A 14,333-nucleotide genomic window follows, 5' to 3' on the forward strand; every position below is an offset into this window, starting at 1 on the left:
AAAACAAACAGAGGTCAATATGACGCTCGAAATATATATCTTGAGCAATATTTGTGATAGTATTTGGGGAATTTTGCACGTAGAGGATACCGGTGGCTTTTTGTGAGTAAAAAAGTAGAAGTAAAGTAAAAGCCTGGAAATTACCCACTGCTGGGCTAAGGCCCCCTCATCCAATAAGGGGAGGGTTTGAAATATATTCCGCAACGCTGTTCCAATGCGGTTTCGTGGAATGCACATGTGGTAGAATTTCGATGAAATTAGACACATACAGGTTTTCCCACGATGTTTTTCTTCATCGCCGAGCACGAGATGATTTATAAACACAAATTAAGCACATATATATATAGTGGTGCTAGCCCGGGTTTGAACCCGCAATCATCGGTTAAGACGCACGCGTTCTAACCACTGGGCCGTCTCAGCTCGTGTCGGAAACAGTGCTAGTATTAAAATATTGACGTTTCAACAACGCTTCATTGTAAAGTTCACTTCAATAAAAATGATTTGATTTGCAGTAGAATATTAAATCAGTAGACTAGAGGTATTTCTTTAATGATTGCTTCTCTTTCCACCAGGAGTCAACTGGAGATCCCGTCACAACCTTCAACCGACCACATCGAACAATGCAGAGAGAACCGTATCGGAAGCCCTATCGAAACTACTACTGAAATATCAAGTAAGTAGGTCTTATATACTACTGGTGAAGGTACCACTATGAGCTGCGAACCCCACTAATGGGCAAGGTTTTGAAGCATTTTTGATGATAGCCATTTTTAAACGTGCAAATGGTCCCAAACTTGTGGTAACGGTTCTTGGTGGTAGGGCTTTTTGCGAGCCCGTTTGAGTAGATACCACCCACTCATCAGATATTCTACCACAAAGCAGTACTCAGTATTGTTGTGTTCCGATTTGAAGGGTGAGACAGTGTAACTACAGGCACAAGGGCCATAACATCTTAGTTCCCAAGATCAGTGGTTCATTGACGATGTTTAATAATGGCTAATACATCTAACAGCGTCATTGCCGATATGCTCACCACATAACACACAAAAAAAACACAAAGCCCTACGATCAAATACAGAACCAGAAAATCAATCGAATATCACCGACAAACAATCTGACCGTAACCAATAACCAGTTCGATTCCTGTTGCTTTACCATCGCGACCTTGAAACGACCTTCGATCAAAACACCAGATATCTACCGAACTCAGGAGAACACGACGGTCTTCATAAAAGACGAATTCAACCGTAGCACGACGTTATGACAATCGAAACAGACGGCGTGATAATGTACAATTCGTCACGCCAAATATTATAATGTATTCATATTAATATCGGAGAAGCAATACTTTTCCATATACAAACAGTTGCTCGTAACTTTGCTCGCTCGGAAATTGCTTATTGATGAAATTCCAAACACTATTTAACCCAATTGAGGATGGAATTTCCAAAATTCCAAATGGGTGTTTATTCAATAAAACGATCCTAGTCACCAAATTTCAATCAAACTCAAACTCAGATAACTTTATTCAATATAGAAGCATTACACTTACTTATTGATAGTCAATTGAAACAGTACCACCGGTTCGGAAAAGAAAATACCCTGACCTGAGAAGAACCGGCGAAAGAAACTCAGAGGGTGCTTTTTAATATTTTTTCGTACATACATAACATTGCAGAATATGTATTGAGAAGCAACAGTTCTTGATTTCTTTAAATTGATTCCTTAATGATTCTTTAGCTCCTAGGTTATAGATTGCGCGAATAGCCCTCTTCTGTAGCACAAATATGGTATGGATAGCGACTGCGTTGCCCCACAGCACAATACCGTATGACATTATACTGTGAAAGTAACTGAAATATACTAAGCGAGCCGTATCAACATCGGTACATAATCTAATTTTTTTACCACGAATGCCGCAGAACTCAGTCTACTCGCCAATCCGTTATGCCCTAACTTTAGCAGTCTACGCTCGTCGATGGTGAATCAGTAAGTCAGAACTTGTTATCTACACTTCTATACTAGTGATACAAATGTGAAATCAACTCTATCCGTCAGTGTATCGCTCCGAACCGAAACCGTAATTTGATGAATTTCATATGAAGCAAAATTGAAGTCCAAGAAAGAAAAAAAAGCAAAATTTTTGCCTGACACATGAAATCCTCTAAATCGCGAGAGAAACCACAGACTACTAGTTATCAATATTTCCTATAGTTCTACTAACTACCAATAACCATATCGGTGATCCGGCAAACTTTATGAAATAAAAGAAATGTACTGACACAAACCGGGATTGCAACCCAAAACCCCGAGATCAACAACACAAGCTACATTTACATGTAACAATTGATGACAATATAAAAATGAATTATTTATAAGGCGGCATTGTATACATAACAGTGACGCATATAAAAGATAAATATGTACTAATTATATTAAAATTAAATAGTTGGAAAAATTTAAAGATAGTAACTTGTAATAGTAGTTAATTTCTTGCCGGTTCTTCTGATATCATTCTTGGAATTATCAAGCATGCATACATGGAATAATATTTCTATAAGGTATATCATTCAAAACGAGATTATGTCAGCCAAGAAAACCCTACAGTATATACGAGAATACTTTAAGAAATATGTCTTTTACAAATTACCTTTTATACGATAATATACTGGGTCAATCAAGGAGCTCGTATCGCTTCTTTCTTTTGATTGAGGCGCGTGCCCGCGGATGACACCGGCTCCAAATATAACAATAACTATAACTACGTTATATAATAAATCGACTTTTAAGTAGTCTAATATTTTTCATTTCATTTTACTTAGGAGGACTCTAAAAAATATGTTGAATACGCAATTATTTTTATTACATTTTAGTGCATATTTATTAGTTTTAAAAAAGTGTTTTGTTTCAAGTCGGTTTTATTGTTAAAAAATTTATTCATATTTGTATATATTTTAGAATTTAAAGTTATTTATTCTTATAATAATAAATACTTAATATATTTCTAGGCGGTTATTCTATATAATCCATCACTAACACGATTCAATAGTGCTTTTCTAAGTATTTGAATAAAGAATATTTTGATAAATTTAAACATAGTAATAAGTCTAATTAATGTAAACACTGATTGGGAAGTCACAGGCCCCTAAGATACGAGGGAACCCTTCTAGTTAAGGGGCCTTCTACTGGGCCTCCCTGGTGTATTAACAACAATTATATTTGATGTGATTTAAACTGATAACATTTGTCATCAGGGCGTTTACACAGATGGAAGTAACGACGGCACCATGCGAGCGCTCGCATCAGCAGCCAAACTGGTACCATACGACAGCGCACTGTTCGTGGTGACCGATAAGGGCGCGGGTGATCCACAGAGGCTACCACTTGCTCTGAGGGCTTTAGTCGAGAAGAGATTAAAGGTAATGCAATGAAAAATCGAAATATATCGATAAGAAGTAATCTTCAAAATACAGTATAAGCTTACCGCTGTCTGTCCCTATGCTATGTACCTATTAGATCTTTGAAGTTACGAAACTAATTTTGATGCGATTTTTTTAATAAATAGAGCGATTTTAGAGGTAGGTTTTTTTATACTACATGAACAACGTAGTATAGAAACCAGAAAAACTCTGTAGTATATTTAGTATCAGCACTGCACCCGCTGATAAGCCGGGGCGAGTAGCTAGTATATCATAATAAAAGATCGTCGTTTTTTACTATTTATAAATAGTAAGCGTATTATTAAACTACGCAACGCATTTAGATGCGATTTTCATCAACAGACCGATCAATTCAAGAGAATTCGCGAACACAGCTAGTGCCAAATATAATTATACCAATATTAGTTTGTATGTCAGTTTGTCGCTTCTTCTTAACCCAACCGATTATTGCTAACCAAAGGACGTATCTAGTATAGACCTCCCCCCCCCCCTCCTACTAAATACATTGATAACACTCCAATGAATTCTACTCCGCAGGTATATACCATATGGACGGATCCATCTCATCCATCGGCTGAATCAGAGCTGGCTCTTCAGGATCTGAGGAACATATCCTCCCACACGGAGGGAGAAGTTCTTCCATACTCCTTGCAAATAATGGTATGTATGAGATTAATTTCATCATTATCATTACACAGTATAAAACAAAGTCGCTAACCGCTGTCTGTCCCTATGTATGCTTAGATATTTAAAATTACGCAACGAGTTTCGATTTTTATAAATTGATTGATTCGAGGGAAAGGTTTTTGTATGTAAAACATGGACAGTATAGCAAAGAAACACTGATAATTTCAGAAGTTTCTAATGCTATATCAAATCATAATCAAAAGTCAAAATAAACTATATTCAAGTACGCTTTTACAAGGACTTTTCAATCGTCATTTAACAATTAAGTGAAGTCATCACCGGTTCGGAAAGTAGATTCTACCTAGAAGAACCGGCAAGAAACTCAGTAGTTACTCTTTTTTAACATTTAACATTTATCGTAAATTGCACTCGTGTGAAGTCAGCTCGGGTTGCTAGTATGTTATATACTGAAAACGGCTTCGTTGGTCTAATATATAAGGCAGTTCAAATCCTAGGTCGGACCAATAAGAAGTTATTGGGATTAATATCTATTTACTATAAGTGTTAGTTGTACTCTACATATTCAATATATGTATTTAATAAATTTGCCAAAAAAAACCCGCTGAATTTCTTTCACCGGTTCTTCTCAGGTCAGGGTATTTTCTTTAAATCGTTGATAGTATTTAATTTGACAATCAATGAGTAGGTATAATGCTTCCATATTGAATAAAGGTATTTCAATTTGAGTTTCAATACACTGACGTACTTCGGAAAGTGCGTAAAACCTGTGGTGAAAAGTCTGAACTCTTTCCGAATGATGACTTTGTTCAGGACAATAACATCCTACTAAAACCTTTTCCAAAACGACCTTTATCTTCCAATATAATTTCTATGTACAATCAGAGTAAGAAAACCTTCGTCAGTTTTCAAATTCATTCCTTTATCAAATTATAAACTCTTAGTACCTTTTGGATCTAAACATCGAACCATTGCGACGCAATATGTCATTCTCGATCGGTAAAGCAGATTATCGCTCATACTGAGCACACGAAAATAGATCTTAAGGTGACGTATATTATCTCACCCCAACTGTACATTCGTGGAATAGATTTTATTAAATTAACTATTAATTTCCACTCACAATTACATTTACAGATTTAAAAACGTCAATAGAAAACAATTTTCCATGACCAAGCATTATTGACACCACATGTGTCGCAATTTCAACTCGTTTTAATGCCCGTTGTTTTCAAATAACACTTTGTATCTCGTTATTCTAATCATTACTTGTATTAACATATAATATAGTACGATACAACTTAGACGTAGCATCGGCAAAATACGCAAAACCGATCACATCCGAATTGAGTACGCTATCCCAAATTATCAACATTAATTTCTCATGTGAATAAGATCTTTACACAAACGTAATAACTTGTAATGTCATACGACCTAATATATTCGTCAATTTGACGCGTCGATTTACACGCACTCGCTGTCTCGGGTTGAACTGACGCGGGAATCTATAGCGACGAATAGCGTCGAACGGCGCGATAGGGAGCTGTTTCTATTGGTTGTGTGAATCGGCAGTAATCGGTTTTATTGAATTTGCCGATGCTACATCTAAGTTGTGTCGTACTATACCTCTTTCGTCAGGCCCTCGTTTCATTTTCCTCATCCTTTCAATAAGTGATTTAATGTTCGTCCTTATAAATGTCGATTTGACCTTCAAAGTTTCCCTTGATTCATTCGAAATTCGAAAGCATGTTAAATAATAATACGTTACTATAAGTCATAGCTAAGCAGATGAATAAATGGGTCACTTAATGGTAAGGGATCACCAAAGCCTATAAGAACACAATGGCGCTGTAAGAAACATTAACAATTCCATACATCACCAATGCGCCACCTACCTTAGCAACTAAGATGTTATGTCCCAACACAACAATACCGAGTACTTTTTGGCGGTAAAATAAATTAAAATATACTTTTATCAAGTAGGCTATTACAAGCACTTTTGAATCATCATTTGACAACTGCATTAAGTGAAGCTACCACCGGTTCGGAATGCAGATTCTATCGAGCAAAAGCGGCAAGAGAATCCTACAAGAAACTCAGTAGTTACTCTATTTCAACATTTAAAAATACAGTCATGTTAGTTGAATACAATTGTAATACATTCTGATTGGAAGTCAACAAGTATTAACTCAACGCTTTTTTATCGTCTTTATATTATTGAATTGAATAATATGCAATTGAATACATGATAACATTAATCGTGAATATTAAACATCATCGTAAATCTGTTTATTTAATGGAGAATTCCTCTCGCTGAGGGCTGTATTCGTGACGGCGGTATGGTTTGAACATTGACGATTCAAAAATACTTTATTATAGAGTTTGTGTGAACATTACACAAAAAACAATTCGCAGATCAAGTCGAGTCTTCACTTAAAACAGGAGACAACCTTATCATCTTCTGTTATAGGGTTCAAGCATATTGTAAAAGTAGCTTGCAGTCAGCCATTCATAAAAAGTTTTAACAAGTATTATTTATTGCATAATCTTAAATATTGGCATAGCCTATTCAAATCAAAGATTGAATATAAACAAAGTTTAAATTTACTGTTAAACATATTCCCTGCGATGTGCTATATACTATATTAACTATATTGTGCACTACAAACAATTACTGATTAATTAATAATAATTTACTGTACAAAACTACTAGCTGTCGCACGTGGCTTCGCTCGCTTTTTAGAGGATTGGTTGCCATGTGTTAGGCAAAAAACGTAGCCCTTGTTCTTCCGTGGAGTTCAAGTTTGCTTCACACCAAATTACATCAAATTCGGTTCAGCGTTTTGGTCGTTAAGGAGCGACAGACAAACAGCGTTACTTTCACATTTATTATATTAGTATAGATTACGATGCATTAAATGTTGCCATCACAAAAAAAAAATTAAATGATTAAATATTTTTTTCAGAATGAAGAGACATCCAACCTTGCATCAGAGACAGATCTGCAGGAATGGGAACCACTGGCAACACCGGGACCGAGGCGAGCCAAGTTTATCAACCAACCGGCTATCGACATATTTGATGTAAGTTGACATCTATATACATTGTCTTAGAATCTACAATTGCACGACAGCGTATCATGCCTGAGACCCGAGATGGGCCAGTGGTTAGAACGCGTGCATCTTAACCGATGAATGCGGTTTCAAACATATCATCACTGAGTATTCACGTACTTAATTTGTGTTCATAATAATTCATCTCGTAGTCGGCGATGAAGGAAAACATCCTGCATGTGTCAAATTTCATAGAACAGCGTGGTAGAATGTTCCAAACCGTCTCCTCAAAGGGAGATGAGGCTTTAGCCCAGCAGTGGGAAAATTCACAGGCTATTGTTATTGTTGATGTTGATAGGTATTAGAGATCTGTCCATTATACCGGTCCGGTCAGGTCAAAGTACTTTCATCATACAGAAAGCCTTGTATCACCATTTAAATTAATTTATTTGAAACTATTTGGGTATTAAAAACTCACTAAATCCAATCCAGATGCTGTTGGTGAGACGGGGAAGCGAAGAAGCAATAACCTGGGGTATACCAGTGGAGAATGGGGTGACCGTATTGAGGATACTCATCGAGGGTGAAGTGGACCACGCAGTACTGTATCCACCAAGCGACGGTGAGTTCAAATAGTCCAATGGACAAAAGTCATTTCATTCAACTGAGATGGAGAAACGTTTGGCATTTATGTCTGATCCACTGATTTTTTATGTGATCGATTTGATTTTATAATACATCTCGTGTTTGATGAAGGAAAACATTGAGAGGATGATATTTGTGTACCACAAATCCGCAATGGACATCACCATCAGATAAACTTCCAATTGGAAAACGTTTACAGAGTTTGTAAACCACTTTTTAAGTTCATTACGCGTACGGAAAAGTGGGGGATATGCAATATTTATTTTTTTATGGAGAAACAGTACAAAATGTATTTAATATGTGTTAAAATGACATTATCTATACTTATACAGGGTTATTGATAATTCGACGTCTATACATCAGTCAATTTTGTAATATAGCCTAATTAAAGTTTTAATTAAAGCGAATCCTGTCCAAAAAAACTAAAACTCTCTACAATAGAGCACAGTACACACATCATGTTCTACATCAGAAGAAAAAAATCATTTTTATAGATATTTTTTTCTAAATAAATTTTTGAAGTTGCATTTTCGAGAAATTTTGAAAAATGCTAATAAAACGTGATAACTCAAAAATGCTTCTCTTTTGGATGATGCATATGGGGGTTAAAATTATTGAAAATAGTCACCCCTATCACCTCCTAGCGGATATACGTCGAATTACCAGTAACCCTGGTAATTCGACGTATAATAAACCCTATAATAAACGCAAAAGTATGTTTACTTCTTCACTGGAACGATTAAGATGAAATTTGGAATGATAATAGTTAAACTTCCCGAAAGGACAAACGCTACATATTTAAATACACCAAAGAGGGGTTAAAAAGGTGACGGCGTGGTGTCGCAAGTAAAACCGCAGCTTCATGTAATTATTATAATAAAATCTAATCAAATAGGATCTCCATGTTTACTAGAAACTAATCACATAAATCATATTTACGACTATTAAACAGTCCTGTTTGAAACCGGAAATCATTGTTACACTAATGGTCATTAAAATATTGTTACGTTATTTTTTTTAATGCTATGAATCACAACCATTGTGGTACAAACATCAGGACAAATTGCAATGAATTAACAGATAATACAAGGTTACGTACAAACGATTCGAAATTATTATCATAATCGGTATAAAGTAGGGACCGCATATATTTCAATTTTATGGGATAATTCGCTTTACGAAAAAACCTCAGTAATTCTTTTACTTAAATGTTGTTCTTGGTGAAGTTGCATCTGGAGACTGATCTTTATGCTTCTATAATTTAACTATAATAAAGCTTCATTACACAGTATAAAACAAAGTCGCTTACCGCTGTCTGTCCCTATGTATGCTTAGATCTTTGAAATTACGCAACGGATTTTGATGCTATTTTTTTTTAATAGATAGAGTGATTCGTTAAGATAGTTTTTGTATAGAATACACGGACAATATAGTAAAGAATCACTGATAAGTTTCTAATGTGAAGTCGTAAATAAACAAATTCTGTAGTATAGTATCAGTATTGCACCTGTGCAAAGGGGCGGGTCGCTTATAAATGTATATAAATATGAGGAAGCTAGGTAAAGCAGTTAGCACATTACTAAGCTAGATGTCGCCAAGCCCTTCCTTGGGTTTTAAGCTTGCTTCATTGCAAATTTCATAAAATTTTGTACACCCAATATATCCTGGATTTTCAATTTTACTGGTAACCCTACAACAGTCAACATTTCGCTAACAATGTTGATTTTAATAGTTTAACAATCACGTCGTAATATTGCGTCTTATTCACGTACGGACAAATTATTTATGCGCAATTTATTAAGCACATCTCATAAAAAAATACTTAATTCTATTATTATTAATATTAAATGGACGATGAAGCCTATGTCCAAAAAAAGTAGCGTATGTCCCCTCTTGGTGTTCAATTTTGCTTCATACTTTCATCAAATTTTGCTCATCGGTTTGGTCGTGAATGTGCGACAGACAGACAAACAGAGTTACTTTCACATTCATAATATTAATATTGAGTCGAGACGGCCCAGTGGTTAGAACGTGTGCATCTTAACCGATGATTGCGGGTTCAAATCCAGGCAAGCACAGCTAATTCATGTGCTTAATTTGTCTTTATAATTTATCTCGTGCTCAGCGGTGAAGGAAAACATCGTGAGGAAACCTGCATGTGACAAATTTCATAGAAATTCTGCCACATGTGTATTCCACCAACCCGCATTGGAACAGCGTGGTGGAATATGTTCCAAACCTTCTCCTCAAAGGGAGAGGAGGCCTTTAGCCCGGCAGTGGGAATTTACATACTGTTGTTTTTGTAATATTAATATAGATAATATAGATTACTCCTTAATTTGTCCAACAGCACCACAAATCGATATATACAACGAAACATCAATAAACATGTTCTCGTCGACGTCCAAGACCGCCAGCCAGAGCCCGAGGGACGTGTTCCTCGTATTTCCGGGAGCCACGTTGGATTTCGATGGGTAAGTTGAGGATGAGGCAAAAATTCACCACCCATCACATTTCGCCCATTCACCATAAAAGCGATTAGAGAGCCCCCCCCCTCCAAGGTTAAGCAAATAACAGGCAATTTTCGCAGCGATGTGGTAACTGACTTAGTATTTTTTACCATACCCACATTGAAACAGCGTGATGGAATATGCTCCGAACTATCTCCTCAAAGGGAGCGGAGGAGGCTGTTGTTGTAGCAATAAACATCCACTTTACATCTATGCATAATCACAAAAAAGTTCGTTAAAACATTTTAAAAATCGAATCGATTCTATTACGGGGAATAACCGCCTCTACGAATTCGCTTACAGCTTGTCAGTGCTGCCGGCGAAGTCGCCGAGAGCGGACGCGTCAGCTCTAGTCGGGATGTGGCATTTGAGCGTGCGCTGCGAAACCTGCAACTACCGGCTGAGTGTGAGCGCACGGACGGATCTGCACTTCTACGTCGAGATTGAACCGAGAGGTATGTTTATATACACTAGCCGTGCCCGTGACCTTATACGCGTTTGAATTTAACAAAAAAAAATATTACTGTAGCCTAAGTAACTCCTTATTATATCAGCTATCTGCCAGTGAAAGTCCCGTCGAAATCGGTCTAGCCGTTTGAGATTAGCCGGAACAGACATACAGACTGACAATAATTGTAAAAAAATGTTATTTTGGTATTTGTACCGTATAGATACATATGTCATCATTCTCCTGCCCTTATCCCAATTTTATTTGGGGTCGGCACAGCATGTCTTCTCCTTCCATACTTCTCTGTCAGACGTCATCTCACAAGTAACATTTTTTCTAGCCATATCGTCTTTCACACAATCCATCGGAATATATATTTAATAATTTAACGAGACAGTACTTTTTATATACATGAAACATAAGTAACAATAAAAAAATAGAGGTTATTGACCTACCCACTGGAACTGGTATAACGCTTCGTATATCATATGTATTTAATTATTATAATTACTAGCGAATCGCCCCGGCTTTACACGAGTATTACTTATTAATATAGAAACGTCAAAAGTTTTTTTTTGCGTCAATAGAGCCAGTGGCGGCATAAGGGGTGGGCTGTGTGGGCCTCCGCCCGAGGCCTCACGGTGCAGAGGGCCTCGCGCCCGAAATTTGAAAAAGTACAACATAACATTGAGATCAGAGTAGTATAAAAAAAAACATTGGCCTCACAAATTGTATCTGACTGGATAGAGCAGTGGCTTAAGGGCAGCCTATAGAGTTCTTGTCCTTTTTTGCCAGTCCCCATTCCTTTACACAAAATTTAAACTTAATTGAGAGAGGAGTAAGTTAAGAGGGGTAAATAAATGAGGCATTACTACTGTTCTTATAAAATAATTTTGTTATCCGACTACTCATTTCACAGCGATTTTAGTACGCTTTGCAATCACTAATATCTTCTAGAGATATTCTGTTTTAAGGGGTATTTTTTTTCTGGGGCTATTACAGAAATGTTGATAGCTCGGGTAATGTGCGTAATATAAATGTAATATAATAGCTATACTGAATCACACAGGTACCATATAATTGCTTATATACAAAAAATCGTATTTTGTAATCATGTAATCTAGTCTTTTCTCTACCATAATATGCATGTATAATACACCAAAACCTTCCTCTTGAATCGCTCTATTAATTGATGGAAACCACATCAAAATCCGTTGCGCAGTTTAAAAGATCTATACGTACAGACAAAGCGACTTTGTTTAATATTATGAAGAGATAAAGGAGATAACCTACAGATCATAAAGTCAATGTCCTAACACGCTTTTTTTTTGGGAAATCATTGCTTCCATGATTTATCAAACATACCCCCCTCCCCATACAAACAAACAAAATTTACCTCCATATAAAATATATATGTAACGATTGATATCCAAGTGGGTGGTAAATACATATAAAAGAATACTAATCAATCCCCCACACAACAAAAAAAAACACAATACAAAAAAACATACCTAAAATAAATTACACCAAAAAACAAAAAAAACAGCCCATATGTATTGACTGCTGACACCTCTTTCAAAGAGGTTTATATAAACCACGCATTCCAAATGCGTATCAACGTTACATGCGGAACTCCCAACACATTGGGATTACATGACCTTTTTTTTGCCCGGCTTCGAACCCGCAACCGATTAATCACATTCCCTAACTGTACCAGATCGTTAAAAAACAAAAAACTGTAAAAAAAGCTATATTGATAATTTTATCATAATTTAATTATATCTATAAGAAGTTATACAAAAAATATTAACAATACACGTACGATATTCTGAGCAAGCAATTTACACCTCATTACATAGGAAATAAGATTTATTTTTCCTTGACACACTATGAAAGTAATATTTGATATCGCAATTTCAATCCTATTACATGGGATGTAGACTTGAAAATCTTTTATTTTTGAATAATAAGTATTCAATATAGTTACGTTTAAATTAAGGCTGTATACCATTACCTACAGCGACTATATATATAATCATAAATATATCTTATTATTATAAATTCGTAACTAACTATGTCTGTTAGGGACCATGTATTATTCCGCTCGTTTTAAATACCCCCCCACCCCTATAAGATTAAATATGAATAGGCCGACCCCCTCCCCCTTGTTTAATATTTATTACGAAAAAGTCTAAAAAAAAATTAATACACACTTAATTGAAAGTTTTTTTTAAACATCACATTATTTAAATGTTCATTTATAATTTCAAAGATTCCTAAGGTAAGCGAACGACCCGAGCGAATTTTGGCATACACGCGGTTTCTCCTAACTTTGTGCATTTATTTTTATCTCACATAATAACTAACGAAATTCCTTCCCACCGGCTTGTAAGAAAATATAAGACATGCCCGACCCCCTCTGCCCCCTAAAACCTCATATGTATCCCTGAACCATTTTTTATGAAATCCTCTTCGAGGTTTCGGTAGGATCTACTTTCCGAAATGGCAACACTTGTTGTGCTACACTACAACAAAACTCGTAATAAAGAATATTTTGATTTTGTATCGGTACAGTGATAGTTTGAGTCCCGGAAAGGGTATATACTCTATTACAACCTTAACATGAAAAAAATAAACAACATTTAACAGCGAATTGACGTTATCATTGGTGGAGAGCCTGATGGTAAGTGGTCACCATCACCCATAGACAATGACGCTGTAAGAAATATTAACTATTCCTTACATCGTCAATGCGCCACCAACCTTGGGAACTAAGATGCTATGATATACTTTATTTGCGAAATAGCCATTTAAACGTTGACGAAACTATTATCACAATTCCGGAAGTAAAATTTAAACTGTATATAAGTAGTTAAGTGTAATAGTGTTGTATTGTAAATAGAGATATATTAATCATGAACTCTTACTAGTGCACAACATAGCTGAGTTAGCCAATCGCATACAATACATAATTCTGAGTGTTGTTTATCTTTTTTTTTTAGTTTTGTTGAAATAGGCTATAGGCTACTTTTTATTCACCCCTTGAAGGTGTAAAACGGGTAGCGGTAGCGCGGGTAAAAAATCGCAGGTTCAGTTAATTAGGTATATATAATATAACCAACGAAGGTACAACGCTGGGCCAAATGATATGGTAGTATACGAAAGCCTTTCCTTGACGAGACTCGAAAGATAGTACACTATTGTTCTGTAATAGTGTTCCAGTATACTAAGGCGCACTTAGCGTTGCTGGACACCGGAGATACACTAACAACGCCCTCCCTCCCATTTCATATGGGGGGAAAAGTTCACTAACGTCCGCTGACCCCAAAGTTTCATCACAATCACAATAGTTTGAAAACGAAAACATACAATATTACCTCTATATATAGTTTATTAACTCATATATTATGATAAGACAAAAACAGGATCAACGCCCAAAACAAAACAAAAAAAAACAATGCATGCTTGAGAGAATAAAAAAAAATAACCTTTTCACATCACGATGACAGCTCGGCCATCTTCCAAAATGGCGACGCACACGCTATAGGTCAAGGACACTGCACTGAGATCACGGGTACGAACTTTTCAATTC

At 36.0% G+C, this 14,333-nt stretch overlaps 2 protein-coding genes across 2 annotated transcripts in view; one reads left to right on the forward strand and one right to left on the reverse strand.

Moving 5' to 3' along the window:
• Positions 1-14,333, reverse strand: part of LOC124542123 — a 102,792-nt gene that overhangs the window by 74,043 nt on the left and 14,416 nt on the right. The gene's annotated exons all lie outside the window — the stretch shown is intronic.
• Positions 1-14,333, forward strand: part of LOC124542213 — a 34,180-nt gene that overhangs the window by 7,992 nt on the left and 11,855 nt on the right. Inside the window, exons 4-10 of the mRNA XM_047120158.1 lie at positions 573-673; positions 3,255-3,419; positions 3,978-4,100; positions 7,052-7,168; positions 7,631-7,760; positions 10,134-10,257; positions 10,597-10,748. Coding sequence (XP_046976114.1) covers positions 573-673; positions 3,255-3,419; positions 3,978-4,100; positions 7,052-7,168; positions 7,631-7,760; positions 10,134-10,257; positions 10,597-10,748 — 912 coding nt within the window. The remainder of the gene's footprint in view (positions 1-572; positions 674-3,254; positions 3,420-3,977; positions 4,101-7,051; positions 7,169-7,630; positions 7,761-10,133; positions 10,258-10,596; positions 10,749-14,333) is intronic.

The sequence above is a fragment of the Vanessa cardui genome, chromosome 30, assembly GCF_905220365.1.
Source record: "Vanessa cardui chromosome 30, ilVanCard2.1, whole genome shotgun sequence".
Taxonomy (NCBI): domain Eukaryota; kingdom Metazoa; phylum Arthropoda; class Insecta; order Lepidoptera; family Nymphalidae; genus Vanessa; species Vanessa cardui.